Source organism: Cydia fagiglandana, chromosome 18, assembly GCF_963556715.1.
Source record: "Cydia fagiglandana chromosome 18, ilCydFagi1.1, whole genome shotgun sequence".
NCBI classification, from domain to species: domain Eukaryota; kingdom Metazoa; phylum Arthropoda; class Insecta; order Lepidoptera; family Tortricidae; genus Cydia; species Cydia fagiglandana.
Window position 1 is genome coordinate 8442094 of NC_085949.1, and position 24702 is coordinate 8466795.

Below are 24702 nucleotides of genomic sequence, written 5' to 3' on the forward strand. Positions count from 1 at the left end.
TTAAACGCCATAATTATCATTTCAATATAGTCATGTTTTATTATTTTTATAAAACTGATGAAAAATTACTAGAGATGCAAGGGATAGTTGTTTGGCCGGTACCGGATACCGGATATTCGGCCTGACCATCGGCCGAATATCCGGTATCCGGCCGCCGAATATCCGGTCAGAGGAACTATACCTACGTTTCGGTTTTTCAGGTGCGCATTCTGCAGGTTTGACCTGTTTCCTAATAAACGTTCGCGCACACTCATTTCTAGGTTCGAAATGAGTGCGCGTACAAGTCAGTGGAATGATTAAATTGTTTTAAAATAATAAATAAGTACGATTATGACCGTGTCTGTTTCTTAAATCCAATTTTATTACTCCGAAATCAAGCAATATTACTATCCGGTATCCAGCCGGATAGTAAAATAATGGCCGGATAGGCCAATACCGGATAGTAACCGGATATCCGGTGCATCTCTAAAAAGTACCCACTAGTTCAGTTTAAATTGTCAAAATTTAGTAACCCTATAAATAAAGCAATGAGCACATGAGCAGGTAATGCAAGTACAGTCACCTGCAATAATATGTTACTCTTCGAAGGCCGCAAAAATATCTGACACGAACTTATTCGTAGAGCCATAAGAGCGTGTCACATATTTTTGCGGCCTTCGAAACGTAACATATTATTGCAGGTGACTGTACCACCTACTTAACAAAAAAAATGACAAGGAAAGTAGGTATAACTAGATCATCCCACTTAAACACAAAAAAGCAACAATTATAAACCCGACATTATACATAGTATGGGGGCGCGGGCGTATCTCTTACACTGAATCTCTCTCTAGCATAAATATACAATAGTTATACATTTTTTGTACATTAGTTGTGGGCGTAACGTACATTTAGCACTCAAAAATTTCCGATGCAAAAGGGCGTCTCGTACACAAAGTTGGGAGTTACGCCAAAATATCTCACAACATTTTTTTGAATTGGCAGATACGGCCAAATGCGTTGGAAAACTGTGTTCAAGCATTGATTTTTCATAGGGCTTATCGGACATTTTTTTCAAGTTATCGATACGTTAAATATACTATTCGATAGAGAAAAAAATACTGAGTATAACAGCATTTTCGCAATTTTGTCCCTTACGCCCTTTGAGCCTACGGTAGTCGTTATATACAGTTTTGTTCAGAATTCCAACCGCTTTCGTTCTGTATAGTGAAAATTTTTATATCTCTTAAAAAGTTGCCTTTATGACCCAATTTTTGCACTATGAGCTTGCAAAAACAGCTTATCTCAAGGGGCGTAAATGACCAGTTATAAATTAGAAATTCATAGATATTATCGTTAAGGTTACCGCTAAATATAAATATGGTTGTAAATGACTTACATGTCTTTTGTCGTCCTTTAAGCCCTTCATTTGTCTTGATGATTTTTCATATTGTATCTCGTATGGTCAATATGGTCGTAAAGGACATATTTTACTATTGACAATTATTATTTTACTTGCCCTTTATGACCCGCCCTAAAATGATTTTACCATAAGTATAGGAAGCGAACAAGGTTGAAGGATTTTTCTAAGATCGTTTACTACCACGAATTAGTTTCTAAACTCTAAATTTAAAACAAATAAGATGGACTTAGCGATGTATAATAACAAATAAATAGTTTTCTGGGACCTATATTACTACATTGTAATGTTTGCCCTTAAATTTGAAAGCATTTACGCTAAGAGTTTTTTCGGCAGTTACCTTTGTTCATGGGCGTAAAGGTCTATAATGCCTAATAAATAAATAGTTTTATGGATCCTTTATTACTAAACTGTCAAACATTACATTTCTCTTCAAATTAAAAACTTCAGCTCGGTGTTTTTCAGCAACTATCATCGTTTTACTCACAGTGGAATTTCTTATAGTATATTATGTATATAATTTCTTATATGCTATAATATCGTTGTTTATCGACTAAGCCAATCTGTGTAACAATGTCCTATAAAATCATTCATTAATTCAATTGTTTCATAATCGTTCTAACAGAAAATATTCTGCTCCTCAAAGGAACTTATTTTTTTCAATAACTTTTAAAATTTATGAAGTCTTGTATTCAATGTACACCATCATCATTGTAATTGGCGTTGCTTGCCACGCTTTATAAATCACAAAATTAGCAATACATTGCGTCTTAAAATAATCTTAAAAAGTGTACTAAATATCGAATAAAAGTTATTTTTAAGAGTCGCTGATGTGACATTCTCATTCAAAAGGTAGGGACCACTTTGTCCTTTACCATAAAGACGAAATTTTATTGTATCTTTATATAAATAACCTGTCAGAGAGTCCTTATGGCAAGGATAAAGTGGTACCTTTTGATTGCGAATGTCACGAACTTTGGTCAGTATGAGGAGCCTACATTTTATTTTTAAATATACTTACAACATACCTACTCCCACACTATGAAAAGACTTAAGAGCCAACAGGAGTGGTCATTCCTCCATACAAACGTAGTCCTCGTTTTCCTCCGTGGTTTTTGAAGCTAGAGCAATGATTTTTTCAACACAGATTAATATTATCAATATCTGTGTCGGACCGTTTTGCTTTTTGTGATATTTTTGTTTTTTAAGGCGCTAGAGCCCTTCAAAAATGGCCAAAATGGCCTAATTGACTATGCCGCAATGAGAGGCGTGGTATTCAAAACTGATATCAATTAGCCAAAAAAGCTAAACGGTCCGACACGGATAATTTCATAATCATTTAGATTTCCAAATTTGGTTACGATTGGTTAAGTTTTGGAGGAGGAAAAAGAGGACTACGAAACCTCGATTTTTGTCATTTTTACGCAGGATTTTTCGCCTCAGCTGCAGTTGTCCCTATCGCACTAATTTTAGGGGCGGAGTCAAGTTTCTAAATACGTACACAGCCAGAAAAGTGATGGGCAATAGTCGACATTTAATGTCGATAATCTAGTGATGTAAGAAGTTATCGATAAACCGTCTTGTGTGAAAATATCTAGATCCTCCTAAGACACAAGGGGTTTTGCGTTGAGAGGGAACACATTTTTGTAGTTACATAGGTACAATCTATTTTGAACTTTTTGATTCTAATATTTCAAATTAGAAATCAAAATCAAAAATATTTTATTGCATGGTTATGGGTTTACAATTTTTTTAGGTACAGTCACGCTCCGTAATTGTCGAGCAATTTAAGGTCCTAGCTAGGGAATGCAATCTCGCACCAAGATTGGTGATTCGAGATCTCGCACGAAAAATCCGAATCCAGATTGGGTGTTTCGAGATCTCGACAGTCAGATTTTCGGGATCGAGATTAATATCTCGACGAGATCGAGTTTGACAAAGTAACTAAAAATGTGTTATTTTAATCAAAAATCTCTAAGAATTCCATACATATAGACATCGTAAAATCGGGCGTATCGAGATATTCCTAGGAATATAATGAAACGCCGACATTTCATGATCTGCCTAGCGAACACCAGCCATTTTGTGCAAACCTCAAGGTGTGATAATCTGATATTCCTATAGTCTATAGGCAAATTAAACAAAAGTCGTCTCCTTCACGATTTTCGTTGACATCTCTTCTAAATATTAAAACTGGTATGGACGTGTTCCTCGTGGTTTCCAGAATATGAATAGACCGGTTTTTATTTTATGGAGGGGGGGGGGGGGGGGAACTTGTCGAAAAAAAGGAAGGAAAAAGTGGGCGGCCGACCAGCATTGATAGGTATTTGTTCACGTCTTTAGTCCTATGGGACCGATCGGTTCGTGTGAGATGTCGTTAAGAGTATTAAGCGTGCAATTATTGTTTTATAATAAGCGTAGTCATAACTGTAGTCATTTACAAAATATTTCAAATATATGATTTTTTACCGTGCATGGATCCGGCATAAGTACTGACAAAACATGCGTCTAACTCAATAAATTATAACTTTACCGCAATTAATGTTATTATAAAATATACGAAAAATTTCATTAGCTTTCCAAAACCAGAAGTTTTATTGCTGTATGATATTATATAACAAAGTAATGATGAATTTTGTTCCGTCACGTAAATGGCGGGCGACCGACCTCAACTAATCATTATTTCTCGGGTTCTATTTTACTGATCAATTGGTGATGCATACTATTAGAAAGAATATTAAACATACTATAATTGGTTTCTAATAACCGTAGTCATAACTGTAGTCATTTACAAAATCATTGAAAATATATGATTTCTCGATCAATTATTTTACAATGCGCCCGCTATGAAGCTAGGAATATCAAAGAATGCATTGCTCTGGTGGATCTGCCGTCTCTTTCATAAGGAAGATCGTGATATGCCTGGGTTAGTATTAGATCAGGAAATGGTGGCGTTTCATGATACGCCTAGGGTTACGATTTTACGATATGCCGCCGACATACTACTTATTTAAGGTACCTCATGTTATATTTTGAAAATAACAACAACAAATTAAATTGACATTTAACATAAAATCATTTTTAATTTTTACTTTACTTCTATGAAATGCTATCGATGTTAAACCACTATTTACCTTTACTTAGAAACTGCGTAACAATAATAGAGCTAAAGCCAGACACATAATAGCACTGCCTGAACAACATGAATCTAAGGTCATATATTACTTAAAACAAAGTATTTCACTTTCAATCTTGTTCGAGATCTCGAAAATATTAATCGAGATCTCGACCGAGATTGCATATATCGAGATTTCCTGTCAACTAGGTTAAATTTCGAAAAAACGGGGGGAGTCTAGCGAGATCTCGCGAGATCTAGATTGCATTCCGTAGTCCTAGCTGAATTGGTTGTTTCATGCACTTACTCTTACTCTATAGAATGTCCAATCCTGCCTTACAAAGACGTTAATATTTATATGTGTCATGTCTATACTTCGTTTCTGAGCATTATTGAAAAAAAAAATACTTACTTGATACTAGTATTAACCACTAAGTACATATAGGGTAATTCGCCAGTAACAGGCCACTACGAGCCCCGATGCAAATTATTTCGTCTAGTTCCACGCAACAATTTTGTTTATTTTAATAAATTTTACACATAAACATAAAATAACTCAGTAATGTGAACCATAATAGCAATGTTTAATGTAGTTTATTTTGATCGTATAATAAAATTGCATGAGACTTTTATTGCTGAAAAAAGGACTTTTCAAAAACGTTGTCCAAATCATATTGTCCTCTCCTACAGCACTGCTGCATGCATGGGCTCGAAACAAAATTGTCAGTACATTGGCAGAGCCCTATTGCTTTCCCTAGTAATAGCCCTTTTCACGTATGTTGTAATCCTACCCGTCAATAAAAAAATAAAAAATCATTTTTTTTTTCTTTCAGTACAAACGGCATTCCTTGTATTTGGATTTAGTTATTGCAGAGTATTACCATATAAAATTAAATTACATTAGTATAAGCATTAAATATTAGTATTTTTTAAACAAAAACATTATTTTTGAACAAACGCGAGAACCTCAAAAAATGGTCTCACTAGACGAAAACATATGCATCGGAGCTCGTATTAGTAACTGGCCACGCCAAATCAAAAATGAAATCTATTCACCTATAAATAGAATTCATTTTCGTATAAGGTGGCCAGTTATTGAAACCTTATACCTACTAAAATGAATTCTGTATAGAGGTGAATAGAATTCATTTTTAGTTTAGGGCGGCCAGTTACTGGCGAATTACCCTATTCGCCGTAAACGTAAGCCGGGTAAGTAAAAAAGTTCAATCGCAATAGGTAATTCGTCAGTGGCCATCCCAAACCAAAAATGAATTATATTCACCTATAAATAAAATTAATTTTAGTATAAGGTGGCCAGTTATTGAAGTTATTGAAACCTACTAAAATGAATTCTGTTTATAGGTGAATAGGATTCATTTTTAGTTTAGGGCGGCCAGTTATTAAAAGTGGCCAGTTACTGGCGAATTACCCTACTTAGTAGTAGCAGTAACAAAAAGTGACAATGCAAATTGCAATCAGTGAGGTGCGCGCCAGCGCGAGTACGGGTGCACCGCACGCGTCTGTGTGCGTGCATTACACATACAAATACAGTCTCTCACGCCGCGGTTACGCCCCGTCAGAGCGACGGGTATATTCAGCTTGAAATCTCAAAATTGACTTTTAGCTCAGCTCCCGTTTCGTCTTAATATAATAATTATGCCTCCGAATGAAATAAATACACTGTAATGGCTCCTCTACACGATGGGCCAACGCCGGCCACTCCAAGGGATGCATTTATGCGTTAGAGGGAGCAAGTGGCCGGCGTTGGCCTATCGTGTAGAGGAGCCATAATGTTCATCTAACAAGCACCCTACACGCGTAGGTAGCCTTCCCCGCGTACGCCGTTCATGCAAAGTTTTATTTTGCCAAATAATAAAAAACCGTTGTTGAAAATGACCCAAATTTTGAATGTTGTCTCGATGTGGCATTATAATAATGTAGACGTAAACTTAATAACATGAATTTTTTTTTGTGGCAGATACATGATATTTATAAGAAAAAAAAAGATTATAAATAAAAGCGGTGGATGAATATGACACACATTTGTTTGAATAACATATCATAATATCCTGTGAAGTACAACACTTCACTTACCGACTATAATTTTATTTTAGGCATTTCAGGTTCACTATTAGGTATTTATTAAATCTCATTATACCCGTGGATGAAAATGACACAAAATGCGTGTGTACGTCGGAAGCCACTTTGCTTTTACAGGGAAACAAAGAATTTCATCTCGAATATTCTTTTTACCGAATGCTGTTTAAAAAAAGAAATACCTAAATTTCTACCTAAGCAAATACCTAGGATGACACAAATTATTATTATTAGGTTTAGTGTGTAGTCTGAAAACTATATGTAAAAAATAGGCAACATTAATAATCTTATAACTTCAAAAGTTATTGCTATCGGACTAAACTGGGTTTTGACAGAAACGGGACCAATCTGTATGCATATACATTCAATCAAAAAAATAATTTTCTAAATCGTTCCAGTAATGACGGAGATATGGAGTAACAAACATAAAAAATAAAAAAAATAAAAATAAAAAAAAACATACAACCGAATTGATAACCTCCTCCTTTGGGATTTGGAAGTCGGTTAAAAAGTAATAGTGTCCAATGTGAATGTTGTCAAAATGTAATTGTGCTCAAAAACATATTTAACCAAATGTGTAATCGTCGTAAATTAATTAAGCCAGAATGGAATTTTGTCCATTATAAATTATGAGCACAATGAAATATGTATATTCAGTACCTACCTCACATATTGTCTTGACATAAATGACACATTTTATACTAAAATAAAACTATCTTTTTGAAAATAGTCATTTCTTTTTAATAGTTCCATGACTATGGCATTGTAAACCTCTATAATCGTAAATGTACAAATTGGTCATGATTTTCAGTGTACGCAAATACAAATGGACACAGTATATTTTTCGACCTGTATCATATTTGACATTTTTATTATTGGACATATTTCTTTTTCGACATTATGCTGGATGGACAATTTTCCTAGTCGATGTATTTTAAATTGTCATTTTTCTACTTTGACGTATAATTTCGAGTGAACAATTTTCCATTTGTACCTAATGATAGTAAATCGTTAGTACCTAATAGGTTCCCATTTGGCACCTTTCGGATACAGAACCCTAATCATTGATAATTGAAATGTATTTGGCACCCATTTTTACACAGCATTCTTCTAATGAAACATCTATGAGATGCTGACTTGCAGGTTTATGATTGCATACCATAAGCATTCGTTTTTTTTCGATTCCACTTACGAACACATACGATTAGTCAGCTAAGTATTTGAAAATTTTTAGATATACCCGAACATGACCTGGTTTTAGGTTTTCAACTGCAAGTTTTAAAACAATTATCTTTATTTGGTTAAGATGCTCAAAATAAATATCCGATGCTTTTCAATACTCACATCAAGGTTACAGTTAGCGATTCATTGATTCGTTTTAAGGTAATCTATTCACTCATGATAATTCGCTTATAATTAAGATATCTTCAGTTATTCTAAATGGAACCAAAGACGGTTCTTCTCATCCCGGTAATTATATTTTGCATGAACGTTTATTGAGTGTCGAATATCACAAAACACGTGGCGATTTAAACAGCAAAATCTCATCGAGAGCGAATTCAATCACTTTAGTACTCTCACGATGACGTGTCGAGGCTAATTTTAATATACACTTACTTATTGACACGTTCCAAAAATACACCAAAGTCTTGGCAAAACTGAACGGACGTTAACACCGCTATCAGCCGCATAATGCCCAACTTATATACCCACATAGCTATGCGAGTATGCATAGGTAGGTACGCTATGGACATAGCCGTTGGTAGGTATGTATAGAACCAGAACGGCAGCGGGTGTAGCTAGCTACTTACCTATCGGTATTAAAGTACGAGTGTCGTTCTTACAGCGGGGGTCGCGGTAGGATAGCACCGCGATCTAGATTTGTAGATGCTTGGCGGGAATGGCGGGCCTGGTCGATTGTTTATTGGCTGGTGAGCAATAAACTGCAAGGATATGTACAAAGTTGCATTGCGCTATCGCTATAGGTAGGTACCTTACCTGTTTAGTAGAATGCCACCACATATAGAATGCTAATTATATTATTAGATTACTTATTTTACCTAAATGGAATGACTTGCAGGCGTGCACAATGGACATGCATAATATCGAATCCCAGTTCAGCAGTTTAGTTATGAATTGATAAACACAGTTTTCCAGTGGTTTTCGTTTGACGTAGAAAAGAGCACCCGCCTATCTTAGTATAGGTATACCACGGCGAATCACAACGTCTCATCGTAAGTTAATTTTAGGTGACCTCGAAATCGCACTAGAATGGAAACTTCTATTCGCGAAATACGATATCTCCTTACATTATTCTAACGTGGTTTGATACGTACGTATTAGTTTTCTCAATTAAACTATAGGCAATATGCAGTTAGTTAATTATTATTCCTACAAGACGGCACAAAGCTCAAATTTCAGTTGTCTACAAATCGAGAGAAAGGCGAGTACAGTATTGTCACAAGATTAATAGTCCACAACTAACGTCGTTACATAGGCTTTGTTTGGTATGAAAGGTCTGGAGCATCGCATTGTGCGCGCGTTAACTATTTAGTATTGCTGTGGTGTAACGGTAATAAGCGCCATTTTTAGTTGTTATGTGGTACGAGCATATGTGCAGGTAAGGTACCCGCCGATATATACAGGCCGGCCATCCGTTCCGCTCCAACTACTTTCCACGCGACATGAGCGGCTCATGGCGATGGAACTAACCAACAATCGACAATTAGGAAGTTTTATATAATACATACAAATATAGATTATACCGATCATGTATTATTATAATGTTAACTAGGTTAATTAACTTATTTATTTCAAGACATAACCATTTTCCTCTTTGCACGAAAGAGATGCCAGAAACATGATTATTAAGGCAGGGACACTCTTATCCCACGCACGCAACGTATGCATCGCATAACATGCATTCTGATAATCAGAACCCTGAAATTTGTATGCTTAGAAACATACTTGCATGCGTTGCGTTGCGTATGACAGTATGTTTCTAAGCATACAAATTTCAGGGTTCAGATTGTCATACTCATAATGCATTGCATACGTTGCGTACGTGGGATAAGTGTAGCCCTAGCTTTACGCCACTGATTATCCTTGCGGGGATTGAGCAAAACAACAGCAAACATTGTTAACAAAAGATTGATATCATCTATCATCTAAACCCAAGCTGCTGTCGGGTATTCGCTCCTAAAATATAACTAAGAAGGAAACAACTAAACCTATTACGTAATGGAATTATAGGATGTTATCCACAATGTAATGAATAATAAAGTATCTAACATCATTTTATATTCACTAGGTATTAGGGTGGGTCATTTTTACTTTATTTTTATTTTATAGGGGGCACAGTTAAAAAAAGGTGCCATTTGGTATCTAATTATTGCAGGTATTTTTATTTTATTTTTAGCTTTAATTTTACTGCCTCCGGATTTTAGTCAAAGTTTTTGTTAAATGTATGGACATTATGAAAAAAACATGTTTCTTTTTGAGTACTTTTTTATGTATTTATTGGCTCTGAACCTTTACCATGCTATTTCGAGCTAAAAATGGTATAACTTATTAGCTAAAGTTTGAATAAAGAGACGATACATAAATATACTCCGCGGACCATACAAAATATAACAATATTTATATGAAAACTTTGAAATCGATCCGGAGGCAGAAAATGAATTCTGACTACAGAATAATTTGAAATACTGTTTATTGGCATTATTACGCAACTTTTTGTAACTGTGCCCGAAGAATAACTAATACTTTTTTTTTCTCCATACACCAGTGACCCACCCTACTAGGTATTTATAGAAATTATGCATGTATTAAAGACAACTCATTAATACTACTCTACGTACCTAAGACACTCCCTTATTCATAAAACTTTCCTGGCCTGATTTAGTTAAATGTTTTATCCGTTTCTTACAAATACATAAGTCAAAATGACAGATAAAGACAAACGATTCATAGTTAATTCAGACCAGTATCGCGTTTATGAATAGTTATGGTCGAGCTAATATCAGATGAACTTTTTTCACTCCACCAGCCCAAGCCGAAAAGTTCACCTGTATGAATGTTGAAGTCTAAAACAGGAATAAAACTCCTGAACCCCCACAGAACGAACACGAACAGGAATCCTGCAAAATTATACATCTAAGACAATGCAATTTTCGTATATAAATTCATAATATATGCACTTTCACACTTGACAGTACTTTTTCAAGGCTGTGACAAGACGTTCTTAAGTATCGTATTTTTTTTAATCTATTCAAGTAAATAGTTTGAAATAAACATACACATACCTTGTTTACGGAAAACATGTGACACTCAATCTTTACTACATGTTACAATTGTTGTATCGTAAATATTGTAACACCTGGATTTAACAATGTTCTCTTTGTTTGTACACAGACTGCGTCTATTTCGAGACGTCGTCGACGTCTCCGTACCAAATCCGGCGGATAGAAGAACTGAACAAGACGGCATCAGGCAACGTAGAAGCAAAAGTCATGTGTTTCTACCGGCGGCGGGACCTGCCGAACCCGCTCATACAATTAGCTGATAAGCATCAAAGTGAGTACATTTTGTAGTTAATAAACGTCTGCTATCGAAAACACAAATTATGCTACAATTGTTATAAATGAAAAATGAATATTCATGAAAGCTGTTGAGGTAAATGTTCGCGACAGACATATAATAATAAGTCTTGGTAGGTCAGCTGTGGTAGAGCCCTCCCCTTGAACATTCGCCTGACCCAATTCGGTGAATATACCAATTTTCCTTTATTTCATAAACAAAGTATTATAAACAAAAGTAGCGTAGCCTTACACTCTTCTACAGCATAAAACGTGTCGCGGTGTTAATGACATCTGTTGGCACCGAATAACATAATACCGATACCATTCTTTGTCGATATCTGATTCAAATTGTAGGCATTTTCAGATAAACAGGTAATACTAACCTAACTGCGGATTTTTTTCCAATAATCGCTTAACTCTGGTTGTTAGTTAAAATGTTTGTATGGGTATGGGAACGTTACCCGATCCTGAACGAATGAAATTCGGTTCAGTCGTTTCGGCGCTACTGTGGAACACGTAATAAGAATACAATATAGACTCCTAAAATAATGACCCTTTCCTTGACATTGTCGTAATCGGATAAAAACATATGTAAACTAGCATCTAAAAGTATGTTAAATATCCTAAGCTCTCTTACAACTCGTGACGTGACACTTGCGACGAGGGGCCTCTTAGATTCTTGAAACCAAGTGTTGGCTGACTGCCTCAACCCTCATTCGAAGTTAAGATTAGGCACTCGAATATCTGACTTTATTTTAACACGCGATGTGTGTGTTTATGTGAATAGATTCAAGCTAAATCATGCGAGCTGAATGAAAACCAGTATCCGATTGAGCTGAATTTTACATACCTAGTAATATAGTATGTTAAACTTCACGGTAGTTATGCAAAGTTAATAAAGTTATGCTTCGATCTAACTGGTTCGGTGGTGGAGATTGGACTATTTTGAGAAAACCCTCAATCTCATTAAGTTATGGTTAATGACGCATAAAGTTGTTAAAGGCAATATACATATATTATGTAAAAGACGATAAAATGGCTTGTGTCAGTTGTGTCAAATATGATACATTTGGCAAAAGTTATAATATACAGTTACAAAATCACCTACAAAAGTAATATATAACTAGAACACAGTCCTTGAAATGCAAATTAGTAATAATATTATTTGCTATCGATTTTCGTAACAGTCACGCACGTCACCGTCGCCGTCGACTAAGACAGCACCGTTTGATATACCTAATAGTTTTACGATGGTACGTGTACTTGTAGGTATTACAGTGCTGTAATTGGCCACGTCACGTGGGCCCATATGGCCTATCCTATCGCACGTGTGATTCTCGGCTATATATAGTGGTATTCCATTTATACCCTACCACTCCTAAACATTCGCATCTGGACTATTCTGGACTACTGAAGACTACTTCGGTTCAATCGCAACATATGTTTAATATTGATATATTCGCCGATACGTTACTAACTACCTCATCACACATATAGCGCTTATTTCGATCGATTATTATGTATTTAATTTGGAACATAAAAGATAACATCTACATTTATATATAGACATTCAGCTTAGCTTAGCACTTTTGCATATACATTTCTATGCAGGGGGGGGGGGGGGTACCTTTTCTCTGCAGTTGACTGTACTAGTATTATCATTGTCATTTAACAAAATATGAATAGGTTAATATTATGGCGAGGTACGCCTAGAGCGAAACGTGTTATTTTCGATTGGGATTTCTCTGAAAATGAAGCGAATGTAATCTAACCGTGTATTCATTTCATAATATTAATATCACTTATTGAATTTCTGAGCGGCTACCGCGAAAACCGAAATTCGCAAATTGCGGGGATCTTTCTCTTTTACTCCAATGAAGGCGTAATTAGAGTGACAGAGAAAAATCCCCGCAATTGACGATTTTCGGTATTGGCGGTAGCCCTACTGATCCAGCGTCATTAAGAAATAAATACACGATTTCATTAAATTTGCTCAATATCAAATCGAATCGCAAACTCTAAATCCGTCAGAGCGTATATCTCGCCTTAAAATAGGCAAGTGTCCTTAGTCGCAGTATGAAAAGGAATTTTCCCGTACAATCTGATTCAACACAAATTTTGCTAGTTTACATTTATTTTAACCACTGAACTTGTTTGTTTATGACTTATTTTAAGCACAATGTATGTCGGGTGTTAATACAAACATTATTGTTAATGTCAGCGTGGCTCGTAGTTACTTTGAGCACGTTTAGGTACCAACCCAAAGTATGTTTCAGTGATGGGACTCTGTTTAGGTTTTACATGTAGGTAGATCATGTTGTAAACAAATATTAAAATAACTCTTATTCCTAACTAAATTCCGATGATGTAAACTGACAGTTGTATAGGTAATTAAAGGTTATATCGAACATGCTGGTAGCCTAGCGGTACGATTAAAGGCTTGGCCACACACAGAGCGCGACGCAGCGCCGCGTCCGCGCCGCGTGATGCCGACGCAAAGCCTGGTCAAACAGGGCGCGCGCCGATCGCGCCGGCCTCACGCTCTCAACACGCCCTCAAGGCGCGCGTGAACGCGGCGCGGCCGCGCGGGAACGCGGCGCACCGCTCGCTGCCTAACGTCCGATCCTACTGATGTGACCTTGCGCGACGCGGCGGGCCGCCGCGTTCGCTCGGCGCAGCGCTGCGAACGCGCCGCGCGGACGCAAGGGGCCGCGCGGCGCGGGGCGCGACAGAAGCGGGGCGTGATACCGGCGGGACGCAGTCTGTTTGACGTCGGTAACCTGTTAGCATGTGCCGCGGTCACGCGGCGTGGACGCGGCGCTGCGTCGCGCTCTGTATGTGGCCAAGCCTTAAGGGTTCCTCCACATATGTCGACGCGGAATCGGCAGAATCCCATAGGAAAAAGCTTTATGTCTGCGCAATAAGAACGAAAAAGTCGTCGTTTGGCTCGGCTCGCATCGGCCGGCGCCTGCCGAAGCGTTGAAGGCTTTTTCTCTCTTATTGCGCGGATATAAAGCTTTTTCCGAACGGATTTTGCCGACTGCGCGTCGATATATCTGGGGAGACCCTAAGAGCGTGCGAATTTCAATCCGGAGGTTACGGGTTCAAACCTTCAAACCCCGGCTCGTACCAATATTCTTAACTAATACCAATATTCTTAATAAGGTCTAGTTTCCCCTCTGGGTTGGAAGGTCAGATGGCAGTTGCTTTCTTAAAACCTAGTACCTAGGCAAATTTTTGGGTTTAGTTGGCAAGCGGACCCCAGACTCCCATGAGCCTTGTTCAACGTCAAAAGATTGAGACTTTTGAAAACAAATTAATGTTTTTTCTGAAATAAACTTAAGCCGAAATATTGGCGCTTGACTTGAAATTGTTTTAATCGCACTTCAAACAGCATATACCGTCAGGCCAATTCGAGTTTTAGTTATTAGATATGTTTCCAATATGATACGGCTGATCTGTCAGATGCCAAATTAAAGTGACATTTCTTCAACCAAAAACGTAACTTTTGACAATGACAGATCAGTATCATATTGGAAACAGATCTAATAATTAAAACTCGAACTGGCCTGTACGTGTCTTACATCGTCAGGTACCTACATACTCTACATAGTAGGTACATGTGATTTTTATGCATGCTTGATCGTCTGCGCAAACTTTCGAACTGTCGAAAAATTTAGAAATGTAATCATAATCTAATATCATATAGTCACGCGCCGTTGATCCACAAGCCACGGAAGTGGCCTTTTATATTATTCCACATATTTCCGTTTTATTATTGAACTATCCTATTTTTATGGTCACCGTAATATTAAAAAACCGGCCAAGTGCGAGTCGGACTCACGGACGAAGGGTTACAATTTACGCAAAAAACGGCAAAAAAATCACGTTTGTTGTATGGGAGCCCCACTTGAATATTTATATGTATTTTGTTTTTAAAATTTGTTGTTATAGCGGCAACAGAAATACATAATCTGTGAAAATTTCAACTGTCTAGCTATTACGGTTCATGAGATACAGCCTGGTGACAGACAGACGGACAGTCTTAGTAAGGTCCCGTTTTTACCCTTTGAGTACGGAACCCTAAAAATTGATTGGCTATCAAACATCAACAACAACAATCAATGATGTGTAACAATGAAGACGGAGTTTTTGCATGAAATCGTCGGAGCAAGTAGCCGTTATGTTCGCCCAGAGTTATAATTCACTGATAAGCCTCTGATAACAGATCTGTCAACAGCGCGATGTAAGTAATTATGTTAACCATTTCATGGTGGCCCGTGTATCAATATTGGTTGGCTTGCATAGCCAGAAAAAAGAGAAGTTTAACACGTTCGTAATACATACGAGTATACAGTGAGTAAATCTAATACGGGCGAATCTCTTAACGGTGGTTAGTATAGGACAAAGTAAAGGTAATTAGATAACATTTACTTAAAGTTGCAACAATAATTTTGTCCATACAAAATAATTCAGCCCGCAATGTAATGCAAACACACTCACGTTAAACGCTCGTTGACAATTACTTTCAAAAACTCCTATTGCGTATGTAATGTCATTAACTGTCATGAGTGGGTAAATAATAAATAAGTATGATGTTTTTTATCAGACGAAATTACTACCTAGTTTAAAATCAAATTAAATCAAAAAATCTTATTAATGCAATAATTTATTTTAATAACGACCCATTTAAATTACAACTGAAATGTACTGAAGTTGCTAAAATACTTACCTAAAGAAAACCAACTAAAAAAGAAAACTAAAAAACACAATTACTCGAGCGTTTCTTGGTACAACCCGATGAGGGAATCGCTCTCTGTACACAGCTAGTGCTCGATGACCATTTTGTAGTGTTTCACCGTAAATTAAAATCATGTCCATTAATTCAGGAGAAGTAAAAGTTGTTAAACGAGGCATTTTTATAACATACGATTACTTTTGAATCGAACGACTGACATTGTCAAATCTGAGTTGAAATAAAATAAGAAACTTGCAATTCCACCAAAGAGATTGCCACGTTTTCACACAATGTAGGTACCAACCAAGTTTTGTGGTGTTTAGACGGTTTAGTTAATTCTCGAAATAATTTTGGTAATAACTGTACAACTATTAGGCGGGCCGTATGCTTATTTTCCGCCATCGTGGTAAAAAATCAGGCAAATTAAATACGAAATGAATACACAATAATCACTTATGAGATACTGATATTAGATGAATTTTCAAAAAGGGTGTGCTATCAAAGGTGCTTGTCTATTGCTCAGATTAAAAATAATCACGTCAAGTGCTGTCATCGTGACTGATTAAAATGAAGTCAGTTTCTTGTTGATAAACATGATAAATAAATAAGATTTAATATCTTTTAACACGCCTAGTAGTACTTTTATCTACCAAAATATCTACAAAACATTAAACGCAGTGTAATGCTAACATGTATTGTGAATGTTCCTCCAGATAGGTAAGTTTGTAAATGCTATTGTTGTATTGCTAATGAACATTTGACATTTCGGTACCGCAACCATGTTTACAGTACATTGCTGCTGAGAAATTTAAAAAAAATTAATTATGGGGTCGTAATGAACTGCAACTCAAAAAAACCTTTTACTTCATGATTACACTAATGAATACTATGTCTGATTTAATTTATCGCCCGTATTAGATTTACTCACTGTATACAATCTTACACAAAATTATCCGACAGCAATTTTAACTAACTACTAACAATAAGTCTGACTGAATTAATCTGCACAACCTAAGATGAATAGATGATTAACCCGTATAGGAAAATAAATGAATTATGCAAAATGCCTAAATTTTAATGTATTTCAATTTATTTAAATACCTACTAAGTAGAACATTGTCGCTTATTATGTGTGTCGTTTTCAAGCAAAAGGTTTCACTTTGACGCTTGCCATAAGGACGATTTTACAGGTTATTCGTATAAAGACAAGTACATTTCGTCTTTATGTTGAGCGATAAAGTGGTACCTTTTGCTTGAAAATGACAATCTGCTGGATTCGAACTTGAAGATACGTCAAATAATAGATCTAGAAACGATATGAATTAGATGTGTCAGTGTCAAAAGTGACGTATTTGTTTGAAGAAATGTCACATTTGACACTGACATATCTAATCCATATAGTTTCTAGATCTATTACTTGACGTATCTTAAACGCCCCAATTCGAACTTTAAGATAACGTCAGTTAATAGATCTAGAAAAGATATGGATTAGATATGTCAGTCTCAAAGAAGTGTCAAAAGCGACGTTTCTTCAAACAATAACGTCACTTTTGACACTTGTTTGACACTGACATATCTGTATGTATGTGTATGTATGTCACTTTATTGCACATAAACAGGTTTACATAAAATGGACAAAAACAAAACAAAAATAAAAATGTTATGTACAAAGGCGAACTTATCCCTAAAAGGGATCTCTTCCAGCTAACCTTTGAGAAAATGCGAAAGGATCAGATACTAACAGGTGAAAGACAATTTAATATGGACAAATAGCACTATGAGAATTTTGGATACACATAAAGGACGACGAGAGCAAATAAGCACTTAAAGAAAAAAAAACAGTACTAGGTACATATTAATAAATAGTATAAATACGCATAAACTATAAACATATCTATACATATATATACTTAGACATATACTTACATAAAATACACATATACATATATGTATACATAAACATATAACCTATATATAAATATATATATATATACATATAAAGTATTCAGTTCTAACTACATCAGGAGTCTAATAACCACAACTTTTTCAACTTCTCCTTGAGTGAGGCAACAGATTGCGATTTCCTTACGTCCACTGGTAGATCGTTCCACAGCTTAACTGAGTAGGCAGTGAAAGACCTACAGTACGCACGCGACTTTTTCGGTGGAATGGCTAGAGTCAGATTGGCACTAGATCGCAGACGGTGACCGCTAACAGTAGCCAAAAAACTAAATCTTTCTGATAGATACGTAGGGGATGCGGGATTAAATATCTAATCTATGTATATCGTTTCCATATCTATTATTTGACGTATCTTAAAGTTCGAATATGGCTGTTAATAGAATCGGGCCGACTGGTGGCCTAGCGGTAAACGCTGGTGGCCTAGCGGTAAGAGCGTGCGACTTGTAATCCGGAGGTCGCGCGTTCAAACCCCGGCTCGTACCAATGAGTTTTTTGGAACTTATGTACGAAATATCATTTACTAGTCGCTTTTCGGTGAAGGAAAACATCGTGAGGAAACCGGACTAATCCCAATAAGGCCTAGTTTCCCCTCTGGGTTGGAAGGTCAGATGGCAGTCGCTTTCGTAAAAACTAGTGCCTACGTCAAATCATAGGATTAGTTGTCAAGCGGACCCCAGGCTCCTATGTGAGCCGTGGCAAAATGCCGGGATAACGCGAGGAAGAAGAAGAAGAATCGGGCCGACTGTTTTCTTGATGCTAAACGATGAGGCGCGCATGCGGTTTATTTATGAATTAAGCCGTGGTTTTTTGACCAGATTTAGGGAAAACAGTGTAACGAAAATAGAGCTACGAGAAAATGAGGTTAATTACGACGGGTTTGATAGTGTTATCAGTAGATTGAAAGATGAAACTTCAGTAATATAGCAAAATAAATTAAAATAAGTAACGTTCATAAATCGGCTGAGGGACAACAGTACATTTCATTAAATTATCGAAAAGGGCTCTACTCTGGCTTGGGTTCAGAGAGCCTACCGCGAACCACGTTCGACGTGTTGACTCCTTGTCACGCTTACGTACGAATTTACAAGTGAAACAGAGAGGCAACACGTCGAACGTGGTTCGCGGTAGGCCCTCAGCGCCCGCCTTCAAAAGTTCGTTTTTCTGTGTGCAGATAAGACAGTCTAAGTTACGAATGTTTCTTGTAATCAATTTGTATGAAGTACCTTTTGAAATTGTAACCGAAGTCAGACCTTTATTTAATATGGCTTTTCTACTAGAGTAAATAACCATCTTGGTCTTCTAGAATTACCACCTACTTTATACGTATTCACGTGTACAATATACTTCGAGATTATGTTCACCCATTGTTGTCGGTTGCCGGTCAAACTAATACGAGTACGTGTCCCCCTCCTCCCTGTTCGAATTACCGAACTCACCCTTTGATTAACCGTCGAATTTGAAAAGCTCCGGTCTGTGGTACAGTTGATACGCAGCGAGCTGACGACTTTAATCAATTCTAATTGAAGCCGAAACATTCATCTCATCGACTTTCATTAGGCGTCCCTCTACCTGAACTCTATGTACCTACAACTTTGTAGACGCCAGAATACTGCTTGTACAATACATGTAGAGTCATGTACATACTCGTAATGCCTTGCCCACTGAATATTGTACATTAATTTCGTCGAGCAATGCTTATTCGTGTGATCACAAGATTGTTAAGGTGAATAAGGCGGAGTAATATGTATCTTAGAAAGCACACAAAGTGCTTTAGTTGACCGCCTTGTGCCTAACTGAGAATAATGCAATGTTTACATTATTCATGATTGATTAATTAAGCTTAAAACATTAATTGGGGATAGCATCGTGAGAAATGTATTCTCCTTTCTCTAATGCGTAGGTTTAACAGCACAGCTACTCACCTCATGCGCTAACTAAGCTAAGTAGTTATATCATTTTTAGCTGTCACTTGGCCTATATTAAGTATTAAAAGTAGGCCTTATTTGGATTAGTCTGGTTTCCTCACGATGGTTTCCTTCACCGAAAAACATACGACACTAATATCATTCGTTCAAAGGACACCACTGGGGTTTTGACGTTGTTGCGCGCCCTACCACTAGGTTAACAGCGCTGCATTGAAAATAAATATTTATATTATACGAAAGAAAATATTTATACATATTATAATATCGAAAAATGTTGTGACATTATTTTATTAGCCTAAGTTGTCACTTGTCAGCTACTTAAAGCAGCGCGAGCAGCGGTCAGGGCCATGCATTCCTATCCCTCGCCGAGCGCATGGCTTCAGTATAACTCTGATCTTCCAATACGCTTAGTCACTACGGACCATTTACACTTGTCGACCTGAAGTCTGCTCGGTTAGCAGTGGGAATGGGAATAAGCCCCGGTCGAGTTTTTAAACGATCCAACGGTTTACCCGCGGCGACCGCTGCCCGCTCGGAGCACGCGTCTTGATTTATTCGCTTTGTTTTCTAACAAAAAACATACACTTAAATCTTTATGGAATGTCGGTTCTTCTTTGTTTACGATAAGTATTCTCAAATCAACATCAAACGGGCGATTGGCCCTACTTTCATCTAAAACGAGGAGATTCTGAAAAAATTAGTTCACTAGTTCAGTAATATGTAATAACGACCCACTCAGCGCTCTTGCATTGGATTCAAGGAAATAATAGATGAAATATATACTTATATCAAGAAATATTTAGAACCGGAGCTAATGCCTACTATTCTTAAGCAGCTACATTAAGAACATAATCTATTACATCCCGTGTACTTTTTATCTTGGGAAATGATCATCAGAAACTGACAAGTCGATAACGTAGTAGACTAGTAACTAGACTCTACCACTTCAGTGTGATCAGATCAGACAGTTATACGTACTTAGACAACGATACATATAATATACATGTAAATATTTATCTTATACCTTTAAACGAGCAATTCTTATGAATATATTATATTTATTTATATATATCGGAATATCGGAAACAGCTCTAACGATTTCGATGAAATTTGCTATATAGGAATTTTCGGGACCGATAAATCGATCTAGCAGCTAGCTCTGGGAAAACGCGCATTTTTGAGTTTTTATAGGTCTCCCAGATATTAAATAGGTACTTAAATACAATCCATCACACAAATAAAATGCCCTTACTAGGATTTGAACTCAGGACCACCGGCTTAATAGGCAGGGTCACTCTCACTGCCGACTAGGACAGATAGGTTGTTCGTTTTTACTTAAGTATTTGTTTGTTCCTCACATCAATAAATAGCCATATTAACACATTCACTGCCAGCCCGAGCTACGCGCTACGAGCGTAGCCGATAACACGGGAAAAACCGTATGTAGCGAAAAGCGCCTACGAACAGTGAACTCCTCTAGGGAGTCGCTGGCAACGAATGTGTTAATGTATGTAGGTCTACTTTAGAAATGTTTGTAGGCAAGCTGGAGCTAATTCGACTTTCCTTAATTCGTTAGAATAAACTTAAATTATAGTTCGTTTTTTTAGTATTAGAAATAAGGTAAACAATCTTGATGTGTCTTTTAATTAAAAAACACATTTTAAAAATAAGTTAGGCAAATATGTAACAATTATGAATCTAATACGATCATTTATATTCTTCTGCTGTCATAAGTAATCGCTTTTGTTTTTTAAAAGCGTTTTTCAATTAAAAGACATGTCGAGATCGCTTACCTTCCTGCAAGTTCTTTCTAATGCTAAAAAAAAACGAACTATAGGTAAAGTGTGTTTTGGATATTATGTAGTTTATTAAATTAAAGTTTGTGCTGCAGTTTTTACGGAGAGTAAGAAATACGTCAACAAATATAACTTTTGGTATTGAAATTAATGTTAAGAATTTTAGTTTTTGTTAACGAAATGCATGAAAGAACTCGTTGTCATTTCAATATAGGAGCATACATTACGTGTGACAATAAACTATGACTGATTTGACCCCCGCTAGACGAACACCAACCACGCACCGAGAATAATAAGCAAATACAAATAACAAATAAGCCGTTACGGCGCAAGTTCGTAGACATCCTTCATGTGATTCTTTCAAGTAATAAAAATAGCTCGGGAGACATCAATACTCGACAAGTTGTATTCTAAACTCCTAACTGGATGCCTCCCCGGCCGCCCCTCCCGTATCGACCGTGGCGCCCTCATCTCGCAGGTATACGCAACACTTATCCCGGTTTTAATTGTCGCCATCGCCACGCACCGATGACCCCCGCCTTAAAACTCCGATACCCGGCACCGTTACGTTGCCTGCTCGTGCAACCGAGACCTGAATTGTGTTAAGCTTAGATGAAAACAATACGACCCCAATGCCCGCTAAATTGTATTCTTCGAGACGAGGATTATACTTTATTCTCATTCCATTATAAATATCATCCTATAGTACGATATATTCATGAAGATGTGTTCGGTAATCTCGCACAAAACAAGATTATATCGCGCAGATAACCTGAGTTAACAGCTAGATGTTGTCTGTCTGTTGAATAAATTGAAAACCTGATGAATATGCCTCCGCTCATCGGCCAAAGCAAACTCGTGTGTTGATTGGCGCCTATCCTTATATATTCACAAAACAGATTGTCTCTAGGGCGAGTCTCTTCTATAAGTTCTATACCATGACAGGACCCCGAGATTCGTAACAACTGTAGGTAATTGGAGGTCAAACTTAACAGTTTCGTCTATAATCTATAGGGACGAGCTTAGTTAACAGTCCTGTAGTCTAGGCTTCTAGAGCATGGTAATCGTCTCCACAGCAATCCACACACTAATCCTGTTTGGTTTACCCTTGTTATGAATTAACAGTTTACATTTCTAAGTTTAGATCTCGCTTAGTATATCAGTTACGTCATAGATCGTGTAATGATTACGTAAACCCTAGTTAGACCTCTTGGTAACTGCAACTTTTAAAAAAATGGTCCAAGCTATAAGCTTAGCGTTTTTATCACGAAGACGAGACTAATGCAGGTACTAGTAATATTGGGGGTTATCTTAGTACATCTACAAGTTCTACAAGGCAATTGCCATGTAGAACAACAGGAATTCCTGTTTATATCATCGGCTTCGAATTTACTGTGCCCATAAATTTGACTTGGTGATTTAAAAAAAGTATCCGAAGTTAAATCAATTAATATTTAAATTTTACAAATCTATTTTTCCTAGCACGTATTTTTATAAGACAAATTAATATGTAGGTTATAAAATCGTCGCATTCATATTGTATTTCGTAAGATGTCATGCCTTTAAAACGCAGTTGTCAAAAATTTATAAAACATCTCCAATACCACCGCACCACATATGTACCTAATTCTATGCAAATCCTACAAGTTTTCTCATATTCAAATTATTATGCACTCACTGAGATATCCGCTTGTCGCTCGTCTCTCGCGTTTGGCATAGGTACCTACTCGGCACACACTGACCGTAAGGTTCTAAGTACTAACCGCTCTTGTGCATGACTTTGGCGCCGCCCTGACGGGTATGGGAAAACATTAGTTACCATCTGTCAAATAGTATGAAGAGATCATCCTATGAAAGTTCACATTTTTCCCACCCCGTGCCCCGTGCGTTATTTTCGTTTGTATTTCCCCCACCAGTTCGCACATAGGTAATTTACACAGAAGAATTGTTTATATGTACGAGAAAACGTCTAACATCACTTACAAATACCTCTTACTCTACTCTAACGTGCTCTACCTAAGAGTAACAATAGTAACATATCAGATGTTATTATTCTCTGAGCTGAAAGAGAAAAACTCCATCCTTACAAGGTTCTTTTTTTTTTCTTTTTTTCACACGTTGTAGAGGAACGCCTATGTGAGTCACCGTTTAGTAGTTTAGTTTCGTTTACTTTTACTTACTAGTTGGTTTGCTTTACATTACATTTACACTAGTGCGCTATATTTTGCACTTTCTTTAGGTCATTCAATGCATGTATGCAGTTGCAGTTCTTCATTGAGCACCACTATTCTGCTTCCTCTACGCATCGGCAATATTTGCTTGATTCGGTAATAGTTTTATACACATTATATCTTCTTCCTGGCGTTATCCCGGCATTTTGCCACGGCTCATGGGAGCCTGGGGTCCGCTTGACAACTAATCCCATAATTACACATTATATAATCAATCAAATTTAATTTCCTTCTTTAACCGCGTGCATTGCCTTTGATAACGCTTTGTAGATACGCGCTACCTTAAGGAAAGTCATGGTTAGTGCATCGTTAACATGGTTCCCATGGGGTTCCTAATGAAGAGCACAAACAACTCCACGCTCTACCGGCCCCGGCAGCTAGCGTCGCGTCGGGACGCGGCGGTGACGTCACCGTCGACTACGCGGCGCTGCGCGCGGGCACGTGTAGTGGAGGCCTCGGCCTGCGCGGACGCAACGAAAGTGAGACCGCGGGGTACGGGGCACGACCAACCGGGTCGACGAACCTCGCGCATCCAACCGATCCGCACTTGTACAACACCGTCGCATTGTTTTAACATCCCGTACTGGCTAACGTACATTCTAATTCTAACATTTTTGTGCCCTCTAAACTGAACTCGCTTACTTGACCTAAACTTACATTGACAACACGATATGTCCGCTCGGTATGACATAATATAAGCAGCATAAGGTAGAAAAATAGGTATCGTAATTAACCTTATATCATAGGTATAACCTAACCCCGTCAAGTTCAGTCTCGTTATGATCGTCTCGATGATGCTCTCGATAACTGTGTCATGAAAAGTAAAGTCGGTTATTTGAACCTTTTTTATCATGTTCCT

General features: G+C 37.2%; 1 protein-coding gene across 2 annotated transcripts in view; it reads left to right on the forward strand.

Annotated features, from left to right (window-relative positions):
* The window catches only part of LOC134673663 (metastasis-associated protein MTA3), a 94829-nt gene that overhangs the window by 10792 nt on the left and 59335 nt on the right, over positions 1 to 24702 (forward strand). For both annotated transcript variants that reach the window (XM_063531673.1, XM_063531672.1), the window contains exon 2: positions 11025 to 11186. In XM_063531673.1, coding sequence (XP_063387743.1) covers positions 11025 to 11186 — 162 coding nt within the window. The remainder of the gene's footprint in view (positions 1 to 11024; positions 11187 to 24702) is intronic.